This window comes from Tiliqua scincoides, chromosome 7 (assembly GCF_035046505.1).
Source record: "Tiliqua scincoides isolate rTilSci1 chromosome 7, rTilSci1.hap2, whole genome shotgun sequence".
NCBI classification, from domain to species: domain Eukaryota; kingdom Metazoa; phylum Chordata; class Lepidosauria; order Squamata; family Scincidae; genus Tiliqua; species Tiliqua scincoides.
This window is the reverse complement of record NC_089827.1, coordinates 65901361-65926563: the sequence shown is the minus strand read 5'-3', so window position 1 is coordinate 65926563 and position 25203 is coordinate 65901361. Positions and strand designations below refer to the sequence as shown.

The following is a 25203-nucleotide window of genomic DNA, read 5'->3' as shown; positions in this document are numbered from 1 at the left end:
CCCAGGAGACAGATAACTTGCTACGTGAATGTGGGAAAGGCAACCTGTTTAAACACAATGGCAGGCTTGTAGAATGCCACACGGTTCTTTGTGCATGCCCATGTCACATTTAAATTGAGCCAGAGAACGCTCATAAAAAATACACACCTTTGCTATGTTTTGTCTGTGACCACATAAGCATTTTCCTCTTATACTGAAATGTGCTGAAACGTTCAGGCAAGAAAAGAAATGTCCCATCTGGTTTTTCAGCACATTAAAAAAAATGTTGAAGTCACACACAATGATCCCAAACCAGATGGCACATGCTTTGAATTCAGAACTTTAAAATATTGTGCCTGTGCCATATTGAAAACCACAAAACGTGTATACCACCCACATTTTTTTTTTCATGCAGAACAAATAAAAAACTCATTGCAAACCTCAGAGAACATGCAGATTTCATGCCCAGGGCTTCTTGTATGCTCAGGCGGAATTCTGGAATATGTTTACAAGATCAGGTCTGAGCTCTAATAGATGTGAAGAAAAGTGCTTCTGAACATGTGCAGGGATTTCTGTGCATTTCCCTCACCACCAACGAACTATGGGTGCAATCCTAACCCCTTATGTCAGTGTTTTCCAGCACTGGCATACTGGTGCCAATGGGACGTGTGCTGCATCCTGCAGTTGGGTGTCACTCATGGAGGCCTCCTCAAAGTAATGGAATGTTTGTTCCCTGACCTCAGAGCTGCATTGACCTTATGTCAGTGCTGGAAAGCACTGACATAAGGGGTTAGGATTGTGCCCATAGATGAATTGGAACCGTGTGGCATTCTACAAGCCTGCCATTGTGTTTAAACAGGTTGCCTTTCCCACATTCACGTAGCAGGTTATCTGACTCCTGGGCAAGCATTATACTGGTATGCTAATGTTATATAATTAGCAGCTAATGGCAATGGCATCCTTAGGATCCATTCCAGCATCCAGCAATGGCATCCTTAGGGTTTGCATCATCCAGTGCAGGATGCTAGCACCTCAACCCCATGATGAACCTTGTCCCATGCAGTGGGTGAAGGCATGGTGATGCACCATCAACCCATCCCTGCTGGGGTTTTTTGCTATACCTTTGAGAGAATAGAGATATTTCAGTATGGTTTGTTTCATTGTGTCCTGCATGAAATTACACATCAAACAATATATAACATGATGGTATTATTTGAAAGTACCAAGATTTTAAAAAATTTGATCAATAGTGGTGTCACCCCCCTGTGCATGTCACCCGGTGCAGCCCATAGTCCCCCCCACACCTCCTAATAATGCTAAGGGCACAGTTTCAATGTGAAACTAAGCATGAGTTATAATGCATGTTGATAAGGGGTTGCCTGCTTGTCATCATGTTTGAATCAGTCCTGTGAGTGCATGCCAAGGTCATGGTCAAGAACACTTACCCACATATAACACTGTTTGGAAGTACTCAGGCTGCAGTACTTTACACACTTACCTGGAATTAAGCTCCTTTGAACTGAATGGGGCTTACTTCTTAGTACATGTTTGCAGGATTTTGCTGTTATGGATGGTATTCTCAAATGGTCATTTTCACTCAATCTGCAAATCAGGGAGGTTGGAAGATCTCTCTGGACCTGCCAGAACAGGTAAGACTGTTGGAACGTGGCGAGCTGCTTGGTGCTCCTTCTGAAGATGGAATTGAGAGTCGTGATGTGAATGGGGGGAGGGTGTCCGCTGGGGTTTATATGGAACCAATTGTTTTTCTGCACTGCTACACTCACTCAAATAACATTGCAGCTTTTGTTGACATAAATAAAATGAAAAGGATTTCAACACATTGCTGATGGCAGATGGGATGCGAACAGAGGGGAGTATTAAATGGGAACTCAGACGCACGCACCTGACTAGCGATCTTTTTTCCGTGGAGTTGCAGCTAACTTGTACCTCGACTTGTTTCACGTAATGATTCACAACTTAAATCAAAATGAATGTATAAGCAGCTCAGGTCATGGCCGCCCGTCATGTCTTGCAAGTCAAGTCAGGGGTTGGCAACTTGACTAGTGACTCAGGCACAGTGACTCCAGCACATCCCTGGTACCGAGCAACACACTATTGGGTACCAAGCAACCCCTGCTAATTGGGTAAGAGGCACTTTTTCAAGTGGGTGCTCCTCTGTTTAGCAGGGGGAGAGTAACTGGCCCACCTCACCCCAGCACTGTCTGTTCTAGTGGCTGTCTGCTGGTATTCATTTGCATTTTTTTAGATTGTGAGCCCTTTTGGGACAAGGAGCCATTAGTTATTTGATTTTTCTCTGTAAACCGCTTTGTGAACTTTTAGTTGAAAAGCGGTATATAAATACTGTTGATTGATTGTTGATTGATTGATTGATTGACTATTGTCCTCCACAAAAATCTATTCTTGGTCTCACCCGTCCAAATCCCACTTTCTAGTAACCCTGTTTCCTCAACTCTCAGTCTCAGGCAAGCTCTAATTCAGGGGTGACAAACATAAGGCCTGCAGGCCAGAAACACCCCCTGGAAGGTTTTCATCCTCCCCTTGTGATAAGTGGGCTCTCCCAGCACCATCATCAGCCACTCTCAGCCGCTGAGCTGTGATGTGATGCTTTGGCAGAAGTGTCACTGCTGAAAGAGTGGCCTGCATGATAATTGAGCTTTCCCACATCTTGAAAGTATGATCAAGTCATTTGCAGCTACTGAGTTCCCAAATGACAAGAAAGTGCTTATATCTGGTCATCACCTGCTTAATGATGTCATCGCCTGCTTAATGACACCGCTTCCAAACTTCAGCTGGCACCGTGAATGCTATTTGGCCTGCTATGTGAAACATGTTTAACGTCCTGCAATGCTTTGGCCTCATACAGGCTTAATTTGTACCAGGACTAAACTGTATTCATACAAAGGCTCAACACAAAGAGCTCTCTTTCTCTCTCTTCTGTCCCTCCACAAAAGAAATCTGCTCCAGATTCTACCCTGACCTTGCTTTTTTCCAACATCAGAAAGCAGCTGAGTTCTTGCCAAAATAAACACTCCTGATAAAGGGCTGGAGTACTCAGCAGGCACTTTGGGGGCCTGTTCTCTATTCCTACTCACTGGGGTAAGGAGGGAGGTTGGTGGCAAAGACTGTCCTCATGAGCCTGCCCAGACAGGGTACCTGTCACTGAAGGCCCTTCCTCTGGGTTCCCCCAACAAACACCTGAAATTAGATGTAGTGGCATTGCTATGAGGGTGCAGAGGGTGCGGGCCACACCGGGTGACGCTCATGAGGGGTGACACAAAATTTTTTTAAATTTTTTAAATCTTGGTATTTTCAAATAATTACATCATGTTATATATCATTTGATGCATAATTTCATGCAGAATGCAATGAAACAATCCACATTGAAATACCTCTATTCTAGCAAAAGTTATAGCCAAAAACCAGTAGGAGAGGAGTAATGGTGCATCATCATGCCCACCAGCCAGGGTGTTGCCCTGCCCACTGCATGGGAGGAGGTCCATCATGGGGGTGACACGCTGCCCTCCTGCCCCAGGTGACGCAAACCCTAGTGAACCCACGGATTAGATGAGTGGTAAACAAGGAGAGGACCTTCTCAGTCACTGTATCTCAGTTGTGGAATGCCTTCTCCAGGAAGGCCTTTCTGGCCCCATGATGCAATTCAGATAGCACAGCGATTTTCAACATTTTTCTTCTCATGGCACACTGACATCTATGGTCCTCTCTATGGTCCTCAGCTCTTGTGGTGTCACTTCCAACTTCCGAGAGATTCTTCTGGGTTCTGTGGCTGTTTCTAGAGCAACTGTCTGTAGTAACAAATTGGCTGTCAGAGACAGTGGAGGAAGAGGGACAATTTGTTACTACAGACAGTTGCCCTAGAAACAGAGTCACAAAACCTGGTAGAGTTTTTCAGTGATTTTCCGCCGCTGTGCTCCAAACTCCAGTGGTACACCTGCGGACCTTTTGAGGAACACCAATGTGCCCCAGCAGATTGGTTGAAAATTGCTGCGATAGCAGGTGAAGACATTTTTATTCACCCAGGCATTCTGGAACATAGAGGAAGCTAGTTTTTAACACTGCTTTACTCCCTCTGTTGAATTTTTACGACTTTTTCATTATTTATTCCATATCTGCCTTAACTGTGATTTTCTATATTTTATTGTTTTATTACATTTTTCTCATGGATAGTTCTACTGAAGGGCAGCTTAGAAATGTCATCAATTACATAGCTTTGGAGAGGAAGCAGCTCTACTGAGATGGGGAAGTTAGATCTCCAGTTCCAGTTTACATTTAAACTATTTTTGCCCAATGTTGCATATATGCAACACGGATCAAATGTGCATACCTGTGTGCTGGACAAAAATGGGTTAAAGTAGAGCATCACTGAGGCCTGATCCAGAATGGGATCATAGTGCAGAAAAAGAGAGTTTTTTTAGCCCAATGCTGAGCTCAGAGGCACCCAGGGCTGCAGCGGCGACAAACGCCGCTTAGCGCATCCTTAGCATCCTTAGCGCATCCTTAGCGCACCGGGCAGCCAGCAGTGGCTCCCGAAGCATCCTTGCATTCGTCCCCTTCTCCTGAGTAAGGTAAGTGGCTCCACAATGGGGCTACTTGATTCTGCATCAGCTATTTAGCCAGCAAGCAAAGATGCCTTGTGATGGACCATGAGGAGGCCTATGGATCCATCAGAGCTGAGCTCCGCCAGTCCCATCCCCCTCCCACCCTGCTCCCTCCTTGCCACACCTTCTCCCCACCCTTCCCCTGCTCCAGAACGCCTCCCCCCACACACTCTCCACTGCTTGACGCTCCCATGGAGCACTGGGCGGCAGTACACGCAGGGCCAGCTTCGGTGCTGGGCTGTAGCTTACAGTCCCGCCTGTGCGTATTCTTCAGGATTGAGCCCTTCGTCCTTTATATCTGTGCAGTTTTATCACTGACAATGCCTTACCCCAAGGGTGCTATTGCTGTGGCTGCTACTTTAAGATTTACAATCCTCCCAAAGTAGATGCTGATGCTTTTAATGCCAAGTCCAGCTGGGCCCTGAAGAACAAAAGATGTTGAGTTCCTCATTGCCACCTAGGGAGATGAAACCGGGTCAGGTCCCTGACCACTAGACCTCAATAGCTGTTATGTGAACCTTCTGTATTATGAAAACCTTATTCCTTTATTTCTATCTATCTGTTTCTTCATCAAACTCACAAAATATTATGAGATTAAATAATTTTTTTTTTTTGAAAAGTGCTTCAAGATGTTTGGAAAACAATATTTTATTCAAGAGTAAAGTTCTCTTATTTCTTGTAACGATCAATAGAGCACAGCTGTAGAGGATTTTTGGTCACCGAATGCATCATTGTGCTTGCAAGAATGGAAAAAGACAGATGGCTCAACTCTCTGTTTTGGTATCAAGCAACTCCAAATCCTTTCCTAATTAAATGCACGCCAGCTATCTTTAAAACTGGGATGAGCAAAAATTGAATGTTCAAGAAGATCGGAAAGTATACAAACATCTGCGGAGAGAGAACGTGTGTAGAGGAAGCAGAAGGAAAAATATGGATGAACAATCCTTTTGGACAGTGAATATTTTTTTGCCTGTTTTCTCCCCAGCGTATTTGATTTCCTGTTCATCGTCAGTAAAGCAAGAGGAATGCTTTGCAGATGGCTCCACTGTGTATACAATAGATGTGTATGGTTTAAGTTTTGCACACTAGCCAGCAGTGACCAGATTTGAGGAGGAGGAGGTCACTCACAGTTCAACAGCGCTAGGAAGAAGCCTCTTTCAAAAGCAATTGCGGTTCGTATGAACTGGGGGCACAGATTCCACGCTCCCAAATCAGACCCTTAAGATCTGCCATCAACAGACTACTGATCGGTCCACTGTCATCTGTGACAATGACTGGAAATGGACATACCAGGAAATGGACAGCAGAGGAAACTTTTTGGAAAAGGAAGCAAACAGCAAGAATGAGAACAGGAAGTGGACAGCAGAGAAAGCAGACCGAAAGCAAGAATACTGGACTCAGCTTCCTGTTAGTGTTCTCTGAGTTGCCTCCCCTAGTGTTCCTCGAGTGCAGCCATTTTCAACCACTGTGCCGTGGCACACTGGTGTGCTGCAGATGGTCCACAGGTGTGCCGCGGGAGTTTGGGGAGTGTCATTTATTAGTAGGGCAATTTGGGGATTTGAGCCCCCTACCAGCAGCATGGCGCGCCTTGTCAATGGTCAAAAAACTGATGGTGTGCCTTGACAATTTTAGCATCTTGTCAGTGTGCCTTGAGATGAAAAGGGTTGAAAATCCCTGCTCTAGCGGCTACAAGTCTAGCGTTCTCACTCTCTGCTTCCTTTTCCATAAATCTTCCTTTGTTGTCCACCTTAGCGCAACCGTAAATACGTAGTGTTCTCAGCTATCTGTGGTTTCGAGTATTCTTGGTAGAAGCAGATCCCCCACAGATATCGTGTGTGTGTGTGTGTGTGTGTGCGTGTGTGCATGCGTGCGTGCGTGCGTGCGTGCGCATATATATCTTTTGCATCCACAAGCAAAGGCTGCCAAACATCCCCACCACCCACACACGAACCCACATTGTTTCGTGCCACTTTTCCAAACCATGTGAATGCCAGGGCAGTGGTCAGCCACTAGACTGGTTAGCAAAGCCCATCCAATGCTGCCTACTTACTTGAAGGCTGGCTACCCATGCATGCGCTCTTGCTCACCCTTCATTTTCTCCTCTCTGGTACTACGAAGCTAAGGCAACCTTTCAAAGCCTATCCAAAAGAGGCTTGGATCCAATCCAGTAATCTCAGCATTCACCTGGTCAGACCCTCAAGCCCCACACAGTCACAGCTAGCATGCACTGGTGCCATGATGGGTTCAGAAGTGAGTCACTTAATTACTGACCTCTCATCTTCCAAAGCCAAAGTACTACCTTATTAAAACTGGGTTCTTGATAGAAACCTGCACAGCCTCTTCTCACTGTCTTGCCCCACAGCTCCTAAGGTTGACTCTGCTCAGGCTGCCATCTGCCAAGGTTGTTGTGAAGATACAAGACATAGGGAGAAACAGGGTAGGCGGGGGCGGCCTCCCTCGGGAACAGTAGTGGTCTTCAAGAGGATAGACTCCCCATGATGGGACAACTTGAACATTGCAACTGAATCTTTCACTGCAGGGGCTGGATATTATGTTAAGCTAAGAGAATTTCTTACAGTTCTTGAAAAGATTAACCTTCTGGTACATTCTTCCAGTGCATCATTCACTAGGATATTTTTGCACTGCAGAATTTCTATGGCAGCCAAGACAATTAGAGAGTTCTCTCTCTGAGACCTTGAATTAGGCTGCCATGATTTCACCCCCAATGTTCAGTAATTCTCCTAGCATAAATGTTCTTCCTCTAAACTCTTGCTAACAGGCTTGGTGGAATCCATGCAGCCGAGTTATCTTGAATTCTGTCTTGTATGCCAAATGTGGGCAGACATTACATTGAGTTTGGATCTGTTGCTTCCCTGAGGATAATTAACTTGTAACATACAATAGTCCTAACAATATTTTGCAGCCTTTTTCCATTAAGTTGAGTTTCATTGTCTTACCAGTTTTTTTTAAAAAAGACCTTGTTGCAAGTTTTTAGGCTGTCGTAAGCCGCTTTGTGTTAAAAAATGTAGGGAAAGAGGACTATAGTTTTCCTTTTAAATAGAAAAATTAAATAAGATCAAAGTTATGGTGCTATACATGGTGGTCTTTAGGACACAATATTGACCTGGGAAGGTATGATAAGTACCACTAGCATTTTTTACTTCTACAGTCTTCTATTTTGTTTGGTTTCTCAGCCACTAAGACACAGTGGGTTGTATCCAAAGAAAGTTAATCACGACTAACAGGGCTAATATCAGGAGTTGGCCAAGTCATACATGGCCCTAATGGCCCATGAACCTTTGGTTCCCGCAATGGTAAGCATACCTGCTGCTCTTTGATGACAACTGAGCCTCCTGTGGGCCAGGCTACAGCACATCTGAGGCTGGCGCAGTCAGGGCAGGAGTGATGCTGTCATCCACTTAGCAACTGCATAAGGCTTGTACCTGAGGCAGACTGCATCCCCCCACTGCTACACCACTGCTCTGTGGAGACCCTTTTGGAACAGTGTGATCAAATGATGATCATCAGTCTTGAGACTTTTCGGCGAGGCCTGAAGACCCTTCTGTTTAAACAAGCCTTCTGAGTTCTCGGCCTTTTTAACATCTTTTCAACATCTTTTAATTTTTTACAGGCCTGATTCTTTTATGACTTGCTGCTCTATGCTCTTTTTACCTTTTTACTACTTGTTATCTGACTACTGTTTTTATGGTATGTGTTAATATGCTTTTATCTGTTTTTAAACTATGTTGTTAATCTGTTTTTTAATTATGTTGTTTAATCTGTTTTTAACCTGTTGTAAGCTGCCTTGAGTCCCTTCGGGGAGAAAGGTGGGGTAAAAATAAAGTAGTTGTTTATTATTATTATTATTATTATTATTATTATTATTATTATTATTATTATTATTATTATTATTATTATTATCGGTCAGTCCAAAGTACCAACACTGGGTTGTTAAAGATCTCGAGCCAGAGCTCGTCCCCCATGGCACAACCAATGGTACACTGGGCACTGGTCCAGTTTTAATTCCTACATACCCAACCATATGGAGAATTATGGTTGATTTCAGATGACTTCCCTGGGGGGGAGGGGTCTTCGGAAATGCAGTATACAAGTAATTACAACAACAACAACAACAACAACAACAACAACTAGGTATTCATATACCGACTTTCTGGTCATCGGATTACTCCTCTGACTTTCTTCAAGGTGGTTTACATAGGTAGGCGTTTCTAAATCCCTCAAGGGGATTTTTACAATCATAGAGGTTCTCTCTTTCAAGAACCAACAACATTTCAGAATGGAATTTCTTGGTTTGGTCTAACTTCTGGCCTCCAGTTCTCCCACGCAGGCTGACAAGCAGCTCCATCTCTCACATGGAGGGCAGCCAAGGCGCTTCTTGCTCACACCAAGAGCAGGTGGAATCACTCAGCTGGGCTTGTCAGCTGCTTCAAGGTCTCGCCATTCTCAGCAATTCAGGGAACTGCCGGTGTCCTCGAACTGGCGACCTTCTAATGGTTATCTTCCGGCTAATGGAGGCTCTACCCTCTAGACCAGACCTCCTGCAGTAATGCAGAAGCTGATGGCCATACCTACAGCATGTTGCCTTTTCATGGCATCGCTTTGTACAAACCACAGAGGCAACTGTGATACAAAAACAATGGTGCTCAGATGCATATGGTGTGGATGTAAATTTCTGTATAGCTTTAAAAATATGTTTGCACACATCTGGGAAACCTGAGCTAATAAGATTTCCCAGACATATGTACATGGGTGTGTACACAAGATGTATGTACACAAATTCATTCATTCATTCATTTTTCAAGGCAACTGTAACATTTAGCACTTCACTATATATCATTCTTTTAATTGGCAGTAGAGGAACTCAGAAAATATATGATCAAACCTCAGCTATATATCTGAGGGTATAGTGAAGTTGTAATTCATCTGGCTGTCTAAATGGATGCTTAGGCTCTCACCCAAGACCACTACCTATCCATCAAGCTGTCTTTGGAGCGTTCCTAAAGAAACACCAGTTTCCTTGACCTCTAGTCATCATGAGCAATAGGTTGTTATGCACTTCTCCCTTTCAAACATCTGAAATAATAACTAGGAACAGGTTTTTCCACAGAGCCAGGAAATGTCCCTTCAGGTGGGAACTATTTCCTGTCAGAAGTAAAAATATGAAAGGTATGCAGACATAGCTCCATGGTAATAGTCAACAATATCTGAACACACAAACAATCTCAACAACACAAACATCTGAAAATGCACGTGATCTCCTCTAATCTACTATAGAAAAAAATGCATCGTTTATATATGTGACCATTATAAATGCACCATTTGTATATGGATAATGCTGCTAGTCCTTTAAGGAACTGACAGTAGTGGGGGTTCACATGAGACAAGGTGGCTAATGGATTCAACATCATTAGAGGATGGGGTTGAAGGAGATAGAGACCAGTGTTCCCTCTAAGGCAGTGGTTCCCAAATTTACCTGAGACACCCTCAGCCTCTTCTTCCCAGTTCATCCCAGTACTGCCATCTTGAATCTCGCAAAATCTCATGAGATCCAATATGGCAGTTCACAAATCTCACAAGAATTTGTGAGATCCAAGATGGTGGCACCCAGAGGAATAGGTAGAAGGGGAGACTGGGGAACTCCTATGGCACCCCTGTGAAGTGTGCATTGCGATGCACACTTTTGGGAATGTCTGCTCTAAGGGGTCTGAGGCATGGACCCCTTTTGTGGTTGCAAAGTGGCATCTCTGGACATTTGGTATAATCTCTGGACTATGGCATAAGCCTACAGCACCCGGTATTTCCAGGCTGTCTCCAATCTAAATACTAACCAGGCCTGACCCTGCTTAGCTTCTGAGATCAGACGAGATTGGGCATGTGCAGGGTAACAGCTGCTGCCTACATTTGTCACTGGAGTTCTGGAAAAGTTGAGCTCCAAGCTGTGTCAGATTGTTTGACAGGGTATGGTGTTTAGCCAGGTCGGTAACAGTGGGCAGGAATAGCATGGTGCAGGGATCAAGAATAAGGATTGATGTGCACCCTGAGGTAACTGGTCAAGAGGGGCCTAGCTCTCCTGAAGATTTTCTGCTATAGGCAGGGGGGTTGGACTAGATGGCCTTGTGGGTACCTTTCAACTCAATGCTATGATAGGGCTGTGAGTCTCCTTGATGTGTAGGACACTCCTTGTGTGACACTTTTTATTTTACTTTATTTTTTGACTTAAAACATTCCATCAAAAGGACCACTGGGGCAGCTGACAACATCTTTAAAGCATCAGAACCATACCAAGTCAAAACAGAATCTATACAAAGAGAAGACACAAAAAAATTAATAATTTACAGCACAATTAGAAACATGCTTATTCAGAAATCAGTCCCACTATCTTCAATGGGACCTTACCTGCCAGGTAAGGGTGTATAGAATTTCAACCTTGGAACATCAAACTAAGAGCAAAGTTTCAAATACAAGACTGATCAACACTGACATGCATAGATGGGAATTGAGATAGAACCTTTGTTTCATGGTAACTTACATGAAGATCCTTCAAGTTCTTGAAATCTCCATCTTTTATTTCTTTTATGTTATTGTTCTGTAAGTCCAGCAGGGTAGTATCTGGGGGAAGATCCTTTGGCACTTGTTCCAAACCTGTGATACAAACAGAAATATAAGCTATGCCTTCCATAAGAATAAATATGCTTGAATTATCCAGGTTGAATTATTATGGTCAGGAATTATCCAGGTTTTGTATTCTTTCAGCAGAGCAAAGACTTCCGATGAGTCGAGTCGTAAACTAAACTTTATGAAGATCTGTTAAAACATATGTCCTGGCAAGGGAACAAGGGGTTCATTGAGCTCAGTATCCTGTGTTTGAGCTCTACAACCATGAGGCTGCTCCAGGGATGAAGCAGCTCACTGACAAAGAATCAAGGCAGTGGTGTTGCAAAGGCACCTGGCACCTTGGGCACAATTGTTTAATACCCCCATATCCCATAACACCCCCTTCCAAATTATCAACACCCCCCATACAACAGAGGCCTCAGGGAGTGTCTTAGGGTGCAATCCTAACCCCTTATATCAGTGCTTTCCATCACTGACATAAGGGCAATGCACCTCTGAGGTAAGGGAACAGGCATTCCTTGACTTTGAGGAGGCCTCCGTGAGTGACACCCAACTGTAGGATGCAGCACACTTCCCATTGGCACCGACCGCTATGCCAGTGCTGGGAAGCACTGACATAAGGGATTAGGATTGCACCCTTAGAGGCCTTCGAAAGGAACTTCTGATTTTTGGTGAAAACGAGAAGTGCCTTTCAGAGACCTCTAAGAACCCCTTCAAGGCGTGGTGCCCAGGGCAATGTCCCCCCTTTCCCTCTTTGTTATGCCACTGCATCAAGGTAAACAGGTAAGCTAAGTGTTTGTGCAAGGGAAAATGGAGCATTTATTTTAATTTAATTCAGTGGTTCCCAATCTTTTAAACACCGGTACCCCCTTTTTAGGGATGACAATGTGTCAGGACCCCACTAAGACCTGCTACAACTCAACTTGAAGAAAGAGTTCAGAACTGTCAGCCTCTCCCCTTCCTTCATCACCAACTTTTATATCTGGCCAAGAGCCTTAGCAATCCCCCAGAGGCTACCCACCGAACAAAGGCCACATCTATTCGGGGTTGCCCCGAGTCACCTGAAGGCATGCTCAGGAAGGAAGAGCCGCTTCTTGGATCACTATACAAGGCGGAAATACATGAAGATTTTTTGGAGCTCATGACTGCCTACTGTGCACGTGTTGTCGGTGGAAAGACTCAAAATACATATGAAGAGTAGCCATTTCTTCCATTCCCCATACTCAGCTGCCACTTTTATCCTTGTCCAGGAGAGCTCTGAGCCTTCCCACGCATGCTGGCAGAGTAAACGATGCCCACTGGACCAAGTAAGTCCAGGGCAGGGGCATGGATAAGACAGGGGAGGGGAGGGTGGAATGGGGAGGAGATGAGGCAGGGGGTGGGTGGAACAGGCTCAGAAGGGGTAGGACTGACACTGTTGGTGCATGCTATATCCTAACCCCCTTCCTGGGCCTGATCTGCCTGAATGGAACAACCTGGACTTGCGCCAAAGAAATCACTGCCACAGGTCCACATTGACAAATGTCCCCTTGCCCCAAGGAGACTTCCAGCAGCCAAAATTTCCCTATGGGATCAAGCATAGTCTGTGCAGATATCGCTCCTGCCACACGTGGATTTAGTTAGGATTGGGCTATGAGTTATTTGCCTATTCAATTTATACAATGTCACAGCAAGCCTTAAATGTATCCGTTCAGATTTGAAATCCTCTGTATTCTAATTACGGTCAGTGAGCTCTTAAACTGTAATTCTGAATGACCATTTCTTGGAAGCTGTCCAAACCTGAAGTTCTCCTGACTTCAAAAAACAAGAAATGCCCAAAGAAAGGTCATGTTTGGATTCAGTTTCTTGTCATACAGCAGAAGAGAGCAAATTGTATATAATCAGTGTAGTCAGACCCAAAAGAGGCCTCGTTTGAATTGAATCGACTTCCCCTCAAGTAAACAGCAAAATTATCATTGATTGTAATGAGGAAAACAGCATGGTATAATTAACGAAATTGTCGAGGACAATTTTAAAAAAGCTGATTTTCTTCCACATCTATGTGCTCATATTCAGATTATTGGATTTGCAAAAATGGATAACATTTCTAATGGCATTACTGATCCAAATTCTCTCTCTTTTCTTCTTGAAACTATAGCCAGTTTTTTTGAAAGAAAAGAAAACACCCAGATCTTCCATTACCTAATCATCAGGCAATTCAAATTAAAAACATTTGTGAGACTATTTGTGATAGCTGATATGCAGCTCCGATGAAGCAATGGAATTAAAATGATTAAAATGATTTAGTATAGCATTAACGTCATCCCGCTTCACCCATATTTGCTTTTGGTGCTATAACTCAGTCTAACTGAAATAGCTTTGCGTCCTGGCCATGCATATTCTTTCCTCATTATAATCTATCCTGTTTTGAAAGAGAGTATGTAATTAATCGCAAAAATGTACATGTGCACTGAATTTTTTATACCATTCGGCTGGAAGTCAACTCTTCTATAGTGGTAAGAACGTATATTTTCCCTGTGTTTAGTCTATCTCCTCTCGCTCTAAAAGAGACATTCTCTTGTATTTCGTCACAATCAAGCGTGACCAGGAAATGGGATTTAGCACATGCAAACATGCACACTACCCAGCAGGACAACAGTCACGCCATTGGTCTTGAATCCAGAACAGAATAGCTAATTTTTAATGTACAGTGTATCTCATTTGTCCTCTGCTGTACCACTTCACATGGTTCACCTGTTCGAAGTACCACCAAAAGGAACTGGTGCTGACATCACTGCCAGTTACTTTTGTGTTGGGAGGCCCGATGCGATGCAACCAAGTGAGTGGGCGGGTGGATGCTCAGGGTGGATGGGAGGGCTTTTTCAAGCACTGAAAAGCATGCTTTGGAGACTCCTACAGTTCTTTGTGTCTCATTCCTGGTCTCACTGCCAGGCAGCAGGTGCACAAGGGTCCCATGAGTTCCACCAGACACCACCTCAAGTACCACTGGTGGTACCCGTACCACTGGTTGAGGAAAAATTGGCCTAGAAGGAATAGTAGTGGTCAGCTAATCCTAGCAGCAGTGAAGGGTGCCCTAAGTGATTGCTCATCATCTATGTGGTGACTCCTTTGTGTGATACTGCAGGACTTCATTTTGCTCTCTCTCTCTCTCTCTCTCTCTCTCTCTCTCTCTCTCTCTCTCTCTCTCTCTCTCTCTCTCTCTCAATGAGGCCATGCATGAGCTTATGTAAAGATTTGGGGTGATGTGCTAACAGCATGAACTTTGAAGGCATGCACTTGAGGTGGAATGTGTGGTTTTGCACTACAACCTCCTATCTGTCTCTCGGACACCTTTGGAACACGGCCTTGTCTCAGCTCCTGACACTGTCCGGCCACAATTAGGAACCGGGCACACATGAGCCAACGAGTTCAGATGAAGTAGAATTGATGAGAGTTTGCAAGTCTTGTAGCTTGGAGAGAGTAGTTTGACCAATCATTGATAGCAGTTGGTTTTCCCAACCTTTAGAAGCCCATGGACCACTGAGACAAAAAATTGGAATACATACATACATAAGACCTTTATTGGCATAGATAATGGAAATACGAAACAACAACCAAACATTAAACATTCAGAACACACACACAATAAAATAAAATAAAATAATAAAATTGGAATCATTATGGACCACACACAACCCCCCCCCCCAGCCTCTTGCACACACACACACAAAATACAATTAACTTTGTAATTAGAGAAGATTTATTAAAGGTTTATTTGTAGAAAAGACTTGTGTGCTCTTCAGTACCGTCTGTGGCCGGTCCGTTCTCCACCCTCTCTGCTGGTCCCGGGGGGAGTGCTTGCTTGGCGAGATGCTAGAAGTGCTGGATGCAGGCTGTCTGTTCTCCGCCTTCTCTGGTGATCCATGGGGAAGCATCTCCCAAGCGAGTGCTTCTTCACAGACCACCAGAGAAGTTGGAGGATGGACCTCCCAAACTGCAGCCAACATTTCCGTGCCAGCAGTGGAAATGTCCATTCTCCGCCCTCTCTAGTGGTCTGTGGGTGACTGCTGTCTTGGCAAGTGATAGAAGGAAGTGATAGAAGGAAATCCTTTGTTTTTCCTGAGACCTCACAGCCCACTTCTCAGCGTCTCACGGACCACAGTTTGGTAGAACCTCACTGGTATGACCAGTGTTTTAGATATCACCTGGTGATCCATGCTCTATTAACCTCATTGCTGAATACTCTGGTTCCAGCTCTGGGTATCTTCTGTTTTTTTTACAAAAACCTTCTTCCATGACTGCAGGGTCAGGCCTGGTTTACTAACCAGGCCTGACCCTGCAGTCATGGAAGAAGGTTTTTAGTACTGGTTAGTACTTGGATGGGAGACCACCTGGGAATACTGGGTGCTGTAGGCTTATACCATAGTCTTTCGAGACTGAAGGTTGCCAACCAACCATGACTTTTCACTGCAGCAGAACAATGCTACAGAGATACCTACTCTCTCTGGTCATTTAAACAATGTGATTTCCTTAAATCCCCACATGGGATCCATTTCCCTTCCTGAAACCAGCACAAATACCTTACCTTCAAAGCGATTGCAATCGTGGGCTGCAATTAGCAACAGACAATAGATTGCCTGCTACATGACTGGTTTATAGTTAAGCCCATGCTTGTTTGTTTTCTTACTGTACTTAGCTTTTAGAGAAAACTCCTTATCATTACAGGTTTGTCACATTCCCATTTTGCACCTAGAACTTGCTGCAAAGACGCAGTGGTGACAAAAACCCAATAGATTTTTAGCAAAATGAATCGTACATAACGGATCCAGCAACAGGAAGCCATAAGGCAGAGACTGATATTCTGGAAGGTGTCTCCATTCATTGCTTGCAAACATGACTCGGTCTGAGCCATGGATGCTATAAACTTCCTGAACTGCTTTGTTGCTTTTAACTTTTGCAGAATACACTCTAGAATGCAGTTTACCCTTAAAATGCAGTACAATCAGAGCTCAATTTTTCTTATCATCATTTCCACAACTCAGGAAATGGTGTTCAACAGTAAAATAAGCACGGACTCATTAATTTGTAAATCTGCTTTTCCAGAGGACTGGAAAATGTCATTCTCTCCTTGCCTCACATGAAACCCTGTAAAAAAATATAATCTCCATGTTTTGGTGACTCTGAACATTCGGGTAGCACAGAGTGACCACATTGCTAGCACTATTTTGCAATGCTATAGGTCCTTGGTCAGAACACAGGCTTTCCTCCAGTGTAAACAGCTGGAGGCTTCAGAGAAAATATGGTCTCTGTCCATAGAACAGCTTATAGCAGTGTTTCTCAAACTGCAGGTTGGAACACACTAGGTGGGTCGCGAGCCAATCTCAGATGGGTCCCCATTCATTACAATATTGTATTTTTTTATATATTAGTCTTGATACTCTTATGGTTATGTGAATACATTTGGGGAAATGTTACAGACTGGTACTTTTAACAGGCTACTATGTATATACTTTTAACAATGATAGTCAATGGGACGTACTCCTGGGTAAGTGTGGGTAGGATTGTAGCCTAGGATTGGTAAAAATTTTCCTGGTTGATGATGTCACTTCCAGTCATGACATCACTTCCGGTGTGTCCAAAGGGGTCCAAAGTGCAAAAAAGAGTGACTAAAATGATTACTGGGCAGGGGCACCTTTGGTATGACAAAAGGCTACAGCGTTCGGAGCTCTTCAGACTAGAAAAGAGGCGCCTGAGGGGTGACATGATTGAGACATACAAAATTATGCACGGGGAAGGACAGAGTGGATACAGCGATGCTCTTTACCCTCTCACACAACACCAGAACCAGGGGACAGCCACTAAAGTTGAGTGTTAGGAGAGTTAGGACAGACAAAAGAAAATATTACTTTACTCAATGTGTGGCTGGTCTGCGGAACTCCTTGCCACAGCATGTGGTGATGGCATGTGGCCTAGATGCCTTTAAAAGGGGATTGGACAAATTTATGGAGGAAAGATTCATCACACAAGCCATGATGTGTATGTGCAACCTCCTGATTTTAGAAATGGGCTATGTCAGAATGCCAAATGCGAGGGAGATCATCAGGATGCAGGTCTCTTGTCGTCTTGTGTGCTCCCTGGGGCATTTGGTGGGCCACTGTGAGATACAGGAAGCTGGACTAGATGGGCCTATGGCCTGATCCAGCGGGGCTGCTCTTATGTTCTTAACTACAATTCCCAGGAAGCCTTGCAGGTCTCTTGTTGCCTTGTGTGCTCCCTGGGGCATTTGGTGGGCCGCTGTGAGATACAGGAAGCTAGACTAGATGGGCCTGTGGCCTGAGCCAGCGGGGCTCTTTCTTATGTTCAGCCTATACCACACACTAGCTGCAAAAATATACCCTCAGAGTCATTTTATGCATTTAGGCTAACATCCAGGTTGACCTAATATGGAAACAATTCAAACCAAGAACTAATCTAGCAGGGAAAACAAAATTCCTGGTTGGCACCTTTAGAAGGTGACTGGCTAGTCCTCTATGTTTAGATGATGGGCAGGTAGGTGGATTACTGCTTTGCCCTGCGCTTGGCAAAAGAGTACTTTGAAACAGGCTGTCATCCATCCATCCATCCATTCTCCCCAGCTGGTAATGAAGCCACGCTTACATAGCTCCTTCCTCAACCTCAGGCCTTCCTCCCTGGAAGCCTGGGCAAAGGTGCTTCCTACGCCCAGGGCATACATGGTGATGTACAGAGGGCCTATGCCCACAGATCTGTATCCACAGATTCACTTATCGGTGGATGTAGGTGGGGCCCTCCTTATGCTCCACCCCCACCCTCTGGAGGCAAGCTCCCTTGCTTCTGGAGGGCCTTCTGAGCCTGGTAGAGTCCACATGCATCCACCTACGGCCGCTGCCATGCTCAGAATGACTTAAAATAGCCCCCCCCCCAAAAATTATTTCATGGAAACCAGAACTGACTTTTTAACGCCTCTAGGGCTTCCCTGGGCCACCCTATGCCTTATAAGACATTAAAAAGTCACTAAAAAGCATTAAAAAGTCCAGTTTCCACAGAAAAACTGGAAGATTTTTTTTTTTTTTGGCTATTTTAAGTCATTCTGAGCCCGGCAGAGACCATGGGCAGACGCACGCTGCCACATAGCTCCCCTCGTCTCCGGAGGGTGGGATGTCCCCTATATCCACGGATTGATATATCCACAGGGGTTCCAGAATGAAACCCCTTGCAGATACGGGGGGCACAGCTGTACTCTTATCAACATTCTGGATACAGAAAGTGATAATTTATAAAGCAATACTACACATAACCAAAGAATCAATGTTTATATGGCCAAGAACCAGAGCCCCCAACATTACAGATCCTGGGCAGCTCAATCCTAATGGGCAGCTCAATCCTGAACTCAATCCGCCGCATCCAGCACCTCCCATGCTACTGCGGGAGGCACCTCGGGAGTAGGGGATGTTCGTCCCCTTCCCCTGGGTAAGGGAGACAGCCCCGCAATGGGTCTACTCCCTTTAGCGGTGCCCTTTGGGCGCCACTAAAGTAAAGGCGCTCGTGTAAGTCATGCAGCCTCCACGAGCGCCGAGGATCCTGTGGAGAAGAGCTCCAAAGGTCCTCCTCCCGCCCACCCCCAAGCACATCTCCCCTCCCCGCATCATGCTGGCCTCCCTGCCCCCTCCCCACGTCAAGCTGGCCTCCCCCCTCCCCGGAACGCCCCCATCCCCGCCCCGTTTACGGTTCCGCAGCCCGGCGGGTGCCCATTGGGTGGTGGCTCAGCGTCGGCCAGAGCTGAGCCACCTCCGGTGGGAGCCTGGCGATAAGCCCTGCAAACGTGCCTTATGGCACATTTGCAACTATGGTCCGCTCTGCGGAGGCGTGGTGCAGACCATAGGATTGGGCCCTAACACCCCTATTCAGCAGACAGTTTTTGGCATCCTCCTCAATGAATCCATTTCTGCTCTACCTTGCATTTCTTCCATCTATCTTCTGAGCCAAATGGGGCAAAGAGGTGAGGTTAAAGGGACTGCAAGTCTTAGTCTTGAAATATCTCTTGAACCGCTGAGAAAACATACTTGAAATGCTCAAGAACCAAGGAAGACTCCCAGGCCACAGTTTGGCCACTTCTAGTCTGAAGTCACTGACTTGGTTTGATGAAGACTTTTTGAGACTCTTTGACTTGAGTCTGAATTTTTTTGATAAATGAGCCCGGTGCGACTCGGCAGAAAAAACAAAGCTGGTGGCAGTGTGTGCCTGTGTGTGTGAGTTCTCATTTTATGAACCCTCACATTTAATGACATCAGAAACCCTGATGTCCCAATCCCATCTGTAAATAAAAGCTCTGCTGTTCTTCAGTGAGTGCAGAAGGCAGAAAATGGCGATCGGTTCCTTACAAACCACTTGTTCCTGAGAGAATCCCCTGAGTCACTTCCGGTTTCAAAACTTAGGAGTCTGGGAAACATGTGGACTTGAGTTGCTCATTCCTGCTAGTTGGCCCTCTCTCCTTTCCAAAGTAAGGGAGTGGGGTGTTTGGGAATAGATGAAGGACTGAAAGAGGAGAAAGAATAGGATTCTCCCCATTTGGTTTTGTGAGCTTTCTTGGAAAAAACACAAACCTTTCTTCAAGTATATTCCCCGGAAAGCTTTAATAAAAGAATAGATTTGGAGGCAAGCTAAAGGGCATTCACACATCACTTCCTGAAAACTTCAGGAGAACTAGTCTGGTGAAACTCTCTGGGGGGAACAGGCCAAAAGGAAATTGTACCAATGGAAAAAAGGCCCTGCTCCAGATAGAGTTTATAACCTCTGAAAACAGATGTACGTGGAACAAAGCTCCAGCGTCCAAAAAAGAAAATGCATATTGCTAAGTCAGTGGAACTGGAGCGCTTGAAACCAAATCAAATATTTCAGCTATTGGGAGTGGCCAGAAACTTATGGTTGGTTAGCACCAAGTTGGCATGAAACATGGCAAGGCAAATTAAGTAAACGCGACCATTTGCTTTTAATTCAAACATTTGAACAAAGGATTTATTATTGTGTTCTTAGAAAGCTTTCTAAATTCTGATGGAACCATCCCTTTATTCTTTTTCGCAGACTGACGAGGCAACTCGATGCGGGTTTACTCAGAAGTAAGCCTCACTGCGTTCAATGGGGCTCACTCCCAAGCAAGTGTGCATTGCATTGTGAGAAAATGAAACAGAGAATAATGTTGCAATCCTGTCCACACTGGTTGGGGGCAAAAAATAATATATTCCCAGATTTCATGTGAGGCATTTAATGTCCAGGAGAGAAATATTTTAGGTCCTCTTTTAAATAGTTCCTTGAAATATTTTTATAAGTAATATAAATAAATCCTTTCATTTATTTATTTATAACTGTGAGTTGCCCCGGGAGTTCATTAAACTGAAGCTTTCAAATGATACAAAGGAACATAATGTTCCTAATAAATTGAAATAGAGCAAAATCTTTCTAGTGCATATGTGCATCATCTTTCTAGGTGCATTATCTTTCTAGGTCCGGGGTGTCAAACATAAGGCCCCCAGAAGCAATTTATCCCCTCCCCCTGTTACAATTGGAATCTCCCAGCTGGATATTTGGGCTCTCATATCTTATAAGAGAACAAAATTCTTATAAATAGAACAAAATTTGCACATTTTCTCTCCTGTCATTTGCAGCTGATGAGATCCAAGTGCTTGCTTCTGGTTATCATCTGCTTAATGATGTCACTTTCTGCTTAATGACATCACTTCTGGCCCTTAACAGGCAACATGAATGCTAACTTTGGCCCTCCGTATGAAAGAAGTTTGACATCCCTGTTCTAGGAGATATCCACAAAGACAAAAGGGTAGAAAGTGTGCCTAAAAGCTGTTCTTCAGCTAAATAAACTTGGAACAGAGTTAATCAAAAGAAAATATTCATCTAAAGGCCAATGACAAGGGTCATTATTGGATCAATTAATGAGAGAGAAAGAGAGAGTTGTAAACTATTTGGTAAAGTAGCACAAAGTTTCCTTTATACAAAAAATTAGATGAGTTTGATTTTGCGATGTGTTTTTAAATTCCCATTACTTGACCCTAGAGCTGTTCTTCAGACCTGCCTCAAGCCAAATCAACACCAACGTTTGTATGATTGTGACCTTGAGTAAATGAGGACTTGGTTCTTACAGTTCAGAACTTTTGACTCAAAACTCATAAGCAGGGCATACCAAAGTGTAGCTTGAGATATTTTGCTCTTTAGTGGATGGAATTGGCGTTGTGTACATTATAAAAAGTGACTTCAGGGCAAGAACAATTTGTGGAAACAATTATCCAGCTATAAAACCCAACAATGAAAAATAGTCTCCACCCAAATCCACCCAGAGTAACAAGCTTTTAAGCAGTTACTCTGTTAACATAGGCACTCATTCTCAGCCAAACAAATGAACCAAGATTATTTGATCATTCCATTCAGGGACAGTTTCAACATAAATATAAGCAGTAATAAGCTTGTTGCAAGGATATAGTAATGTTATCTTGTTCCACCCTTGCACCTAAGGGAAGAGGGTGGCTGGATAAGAATCAACAAAAGTTGTCATAACGCAGCAGAGTTCATTCATCCATCATTCCAGCAGCTAGCAATAATTTGTGTAATGTGATGAGTACAAAATATGTAGAGTTTTGAGAAAGTCTTGGGAGCTTAGCTAGATTTGGTCTTCATTCATGCTCCTGCCCCTTCTGCATTACAAAAAGATGTGACATCTGTCATTTTCTAGCTGCCTCTTTACTCAAAAGAGGGAAATGATCTATTGCAGCGGTTCTCAAGGTGTGGGTCATGACCATTCAGTAGGTCACAACCCAATTTTTGGTCAGTCACGTGCTGGCACTACCCAGAAGCTGCAAGGCATTCTGGGATGTGATGTGGCTGCCACAACCGATAAAGTAGGTCACAGCGGTAAAAGGATTGAGAACCACTAGTCTATTGTGTTTTCAATCATTTGGTTTTCATAAAGTTTGTCCAAATGGAGTAACAGGAACACACTGCATATTTTAAAATATTTTGATTTTTGCGAGGAAAACTATCTTGTGGGTGTGTCTAATCCAGATACTATCACAGAGATTATCATGTCTGCATACAGTATGTTGTGCGCCAAACCAGAATGCTTATGTAGAAGACATATAGATTAAAAAATCAGTGAATTCTGATCACAGATCATTCCTAAGATGTTAGGATCCACCAAGAAATGTGTGTGTGTGGGGGGGGGGGGGGAATCCTGACATTTACTGGCACATCTCAGGGCCAAGCATCTATGTCCTGTAAAGGTGCAGATTTCAACCTCCCTTTTAACCAATTAAATATAGCATTTACCAGAGTTCAGATGTTAATGTTAAAACATGCCATTGTGATATTCAGCAGTACACTGGAGAGACTATCAACTTCAAGGAATGACTAAATTTGATCTTCATCTCCATCACGTATGAATTGGCCTCAAGATGCACTTACAAATGCCAGAGAAGTTTATGTCACAAAGCTTGTTTCGGACATTACATCTGAAGTCAGGCCATGAGAGAGAGACAGGCTATTAATTTCAGTTGAATGGTGGGACAGGCTTTCAGTGGATCTTGTTGATTGTTATGTGGGTCACAGCAGCTACAAAATCTGTACTCTGTGGAACTGTGGGGGAATGGTTTGGGAGTTAGACCTAGAAGATCTGGGTTCAAATCTCCACTCAGCCAAGAAGCTTCCTGGGTGACCTTGGGTGAGATACTATCAGCCTCACCTACTACAATATCACCTCACAGCCTCACCTACATCACAGGGTTGTTTTTAAGCCACATGGAGGGAAGGAACCTTGTACACCACCCTTAGCTCCTTGGAAGAAGGGTGGTATTTAAAAAAGTGAAAATAAATAAATACAGTAAAAAAAAAATACATTACTATGCAGAAAAAGGGAAGAACTACACTTAGGGCACAACCCTAAAATGGGAATGGACTGCCACAGTCCCTTACACTGGCCCAGAGGTGTCACGAAAGTGCCATAAGGCACTTTTGTATCACCGTGTGAGGCAGGAGGCTGGCACAGGGATGCGTGCAGGCCTCCAGAGACACTGGCAGGATTGTGGCACCGGCAGGACTGGTAAGGCCACGCCAGCTGAGGCAGGCAGGCCAGCATGGGAACTTGGGGAAGGCAGAAAGGAGCTGTTCCAGGGTGGGGGGGGAGGGCAGGCAGCAGACGGGCCCATGGAAGGGCCACGGGTGACCAGGGGGTAGGGCCAGGATCCGGCACTTGTGCCGTATCTTAACCCCAGTCCTAGTCAGCCCGGAGCAGCTCCAGGCTGTTCGAATTTGCATCACCTCCTGAGGTGGCGCAGATTTTCAAGTAGCCACTTTGGGGGAGCTGCAGGTAGCCCCAACCTCACATTGGATATGGGGCAGACCAACTGGCCTCCCCGTTTGAGTGCTGGATTGGGCTGTTAAACATACTGATAGGGTGAAGTAAAGCATTCTCTTTCCTTAACACTCAGTGGCCTGGCCTCCACCCAGTGGGCTGGAATGTGTCACTATGTTCAAAGAACATTGTGTTCTCCAATGATCTCTATAACATATGGCCCCACGATCCTCCAGCCCTTATAACAATGAGTATTATCAAATAGAAATGCTTTTAAAATGTGCAAGTTGTGGCTTTCTGACAGCTTAAAATTGTGCTAAATTTGCAATGCATTCAGCTGAAAATTCATAGCAGCTTTTCCTTTAGTTTGGGCTGGTTGTTCCTCAGAAAATATAGCATGGCTGTATAATTGTAGAGACATACCATACAGTAGGAAAACTGAGGCATGATAGGATAATTTCGGCATAATTTTGAGCAAAGGAATATATGCATTAACTAACCAGGTAGCCTCCTGTTATGTGATGCTAGGTTATAGAAGAAATACCATTGTCTTTTTAGAAACTAGACTGAACACTCATATTTCTAAACTGGTTTACCTATATGATTTCAAAAGACCAATCGCCAGTTGTCAGAGTACCTGGACCAAGTTTGGCTCCTTGGATGCACCTGAGGCTTCAGAATTAAAAATAATAATATAATATACAGTATTTATATACCGCCTTTCTTGGTCTTTATTCAAGACTTTATTCAAGGCGGTTTACATAGGCAGGCTTATTAAATCCACGCAGGGATTTTTACAAATTGAAAGAAGGTTCTTTCTTTCAAGAACCAGAGTACATTTCCACCACTCTTGCCTCTGTGGTTACACCACAGCCAGGATTCAGTCTTGTAACCAAGGTGGTTACACGTGTCCTAACTCAGTGGTTCCCAATCTTCTCGGTGCCATGACCCACCTCATCCTCCATGGTGGGTCAAGATGTAGGAATGAACAGGAGGGTGCAGAGCCACCCTCTTCAGCCTCAGAATGGGCCACAGAAGCCTCAGAAAGCCACTTCCACTTTTTGGAAGCAAACCGGAAGTTTCAAAAACTAAAAGTGGCTTTCTGAGGCATCCGTGGGACGTTCTGACACCTGCAGAGGCCAGCAGAGTGGGTCGCTGACCTGGCTTGACCCAGAACTGGCCTCCCCACCACCTGGTGAGTAATTCGGCTTCCAAAATGGCTCTGATTTGGAGCCAAACTTGAGCATGGGCGGGTGGGACGGCCCAGGTTGCAACCCATTGCACGTGGGCATGCAATCCATTAGTGGGTCACGACCTACAGTTTGGGAAACCTAACTACATTCCTAACTGATCAAGGAATGCATTCGCATTGCTTGAATAGGTTTCCAAGGCTGTGTTTACTAAGCATCCTGACTTGGTCCTGTTTCTTAGACATACAGTCTTTTGGACCAAGGAACACCCTGGCATCATAATCTAGAAGTGGGTAGAATAGCCGATTACAAAGTGCTTCAAGCATCTCCAGCCCTTGACTCTACATTCCTGCTGTTTCCTCTTGCAGGAAAAGAATGGTCCTGAGTTAAGGCCAGGCAAGGATGGCCTACC

The 25203-nt window shown here is 44.4% G+C and overlaps 1 protein-coding gene across 1 annotated transcript in view; it reads right to left on the bottom strand.

Moving 5' to 3' along the window:
• Window positions 1–25203, bottom strand: part of DCN (decorin) — a 49075-nt gene that overhangs the window by 13051 nt on the left and 10821 nt on the right. Inside the window, exon 3 of the mRNA XM_066633228.1 lies at window positions 11167–11279. Coding sequence (XP_066489325.1) covers window positions 11167–11279 — 113 coding nt within the window. The remainder of the gene's footprint in view (window positions 1–11166; window positions 11280–25203) is intronic.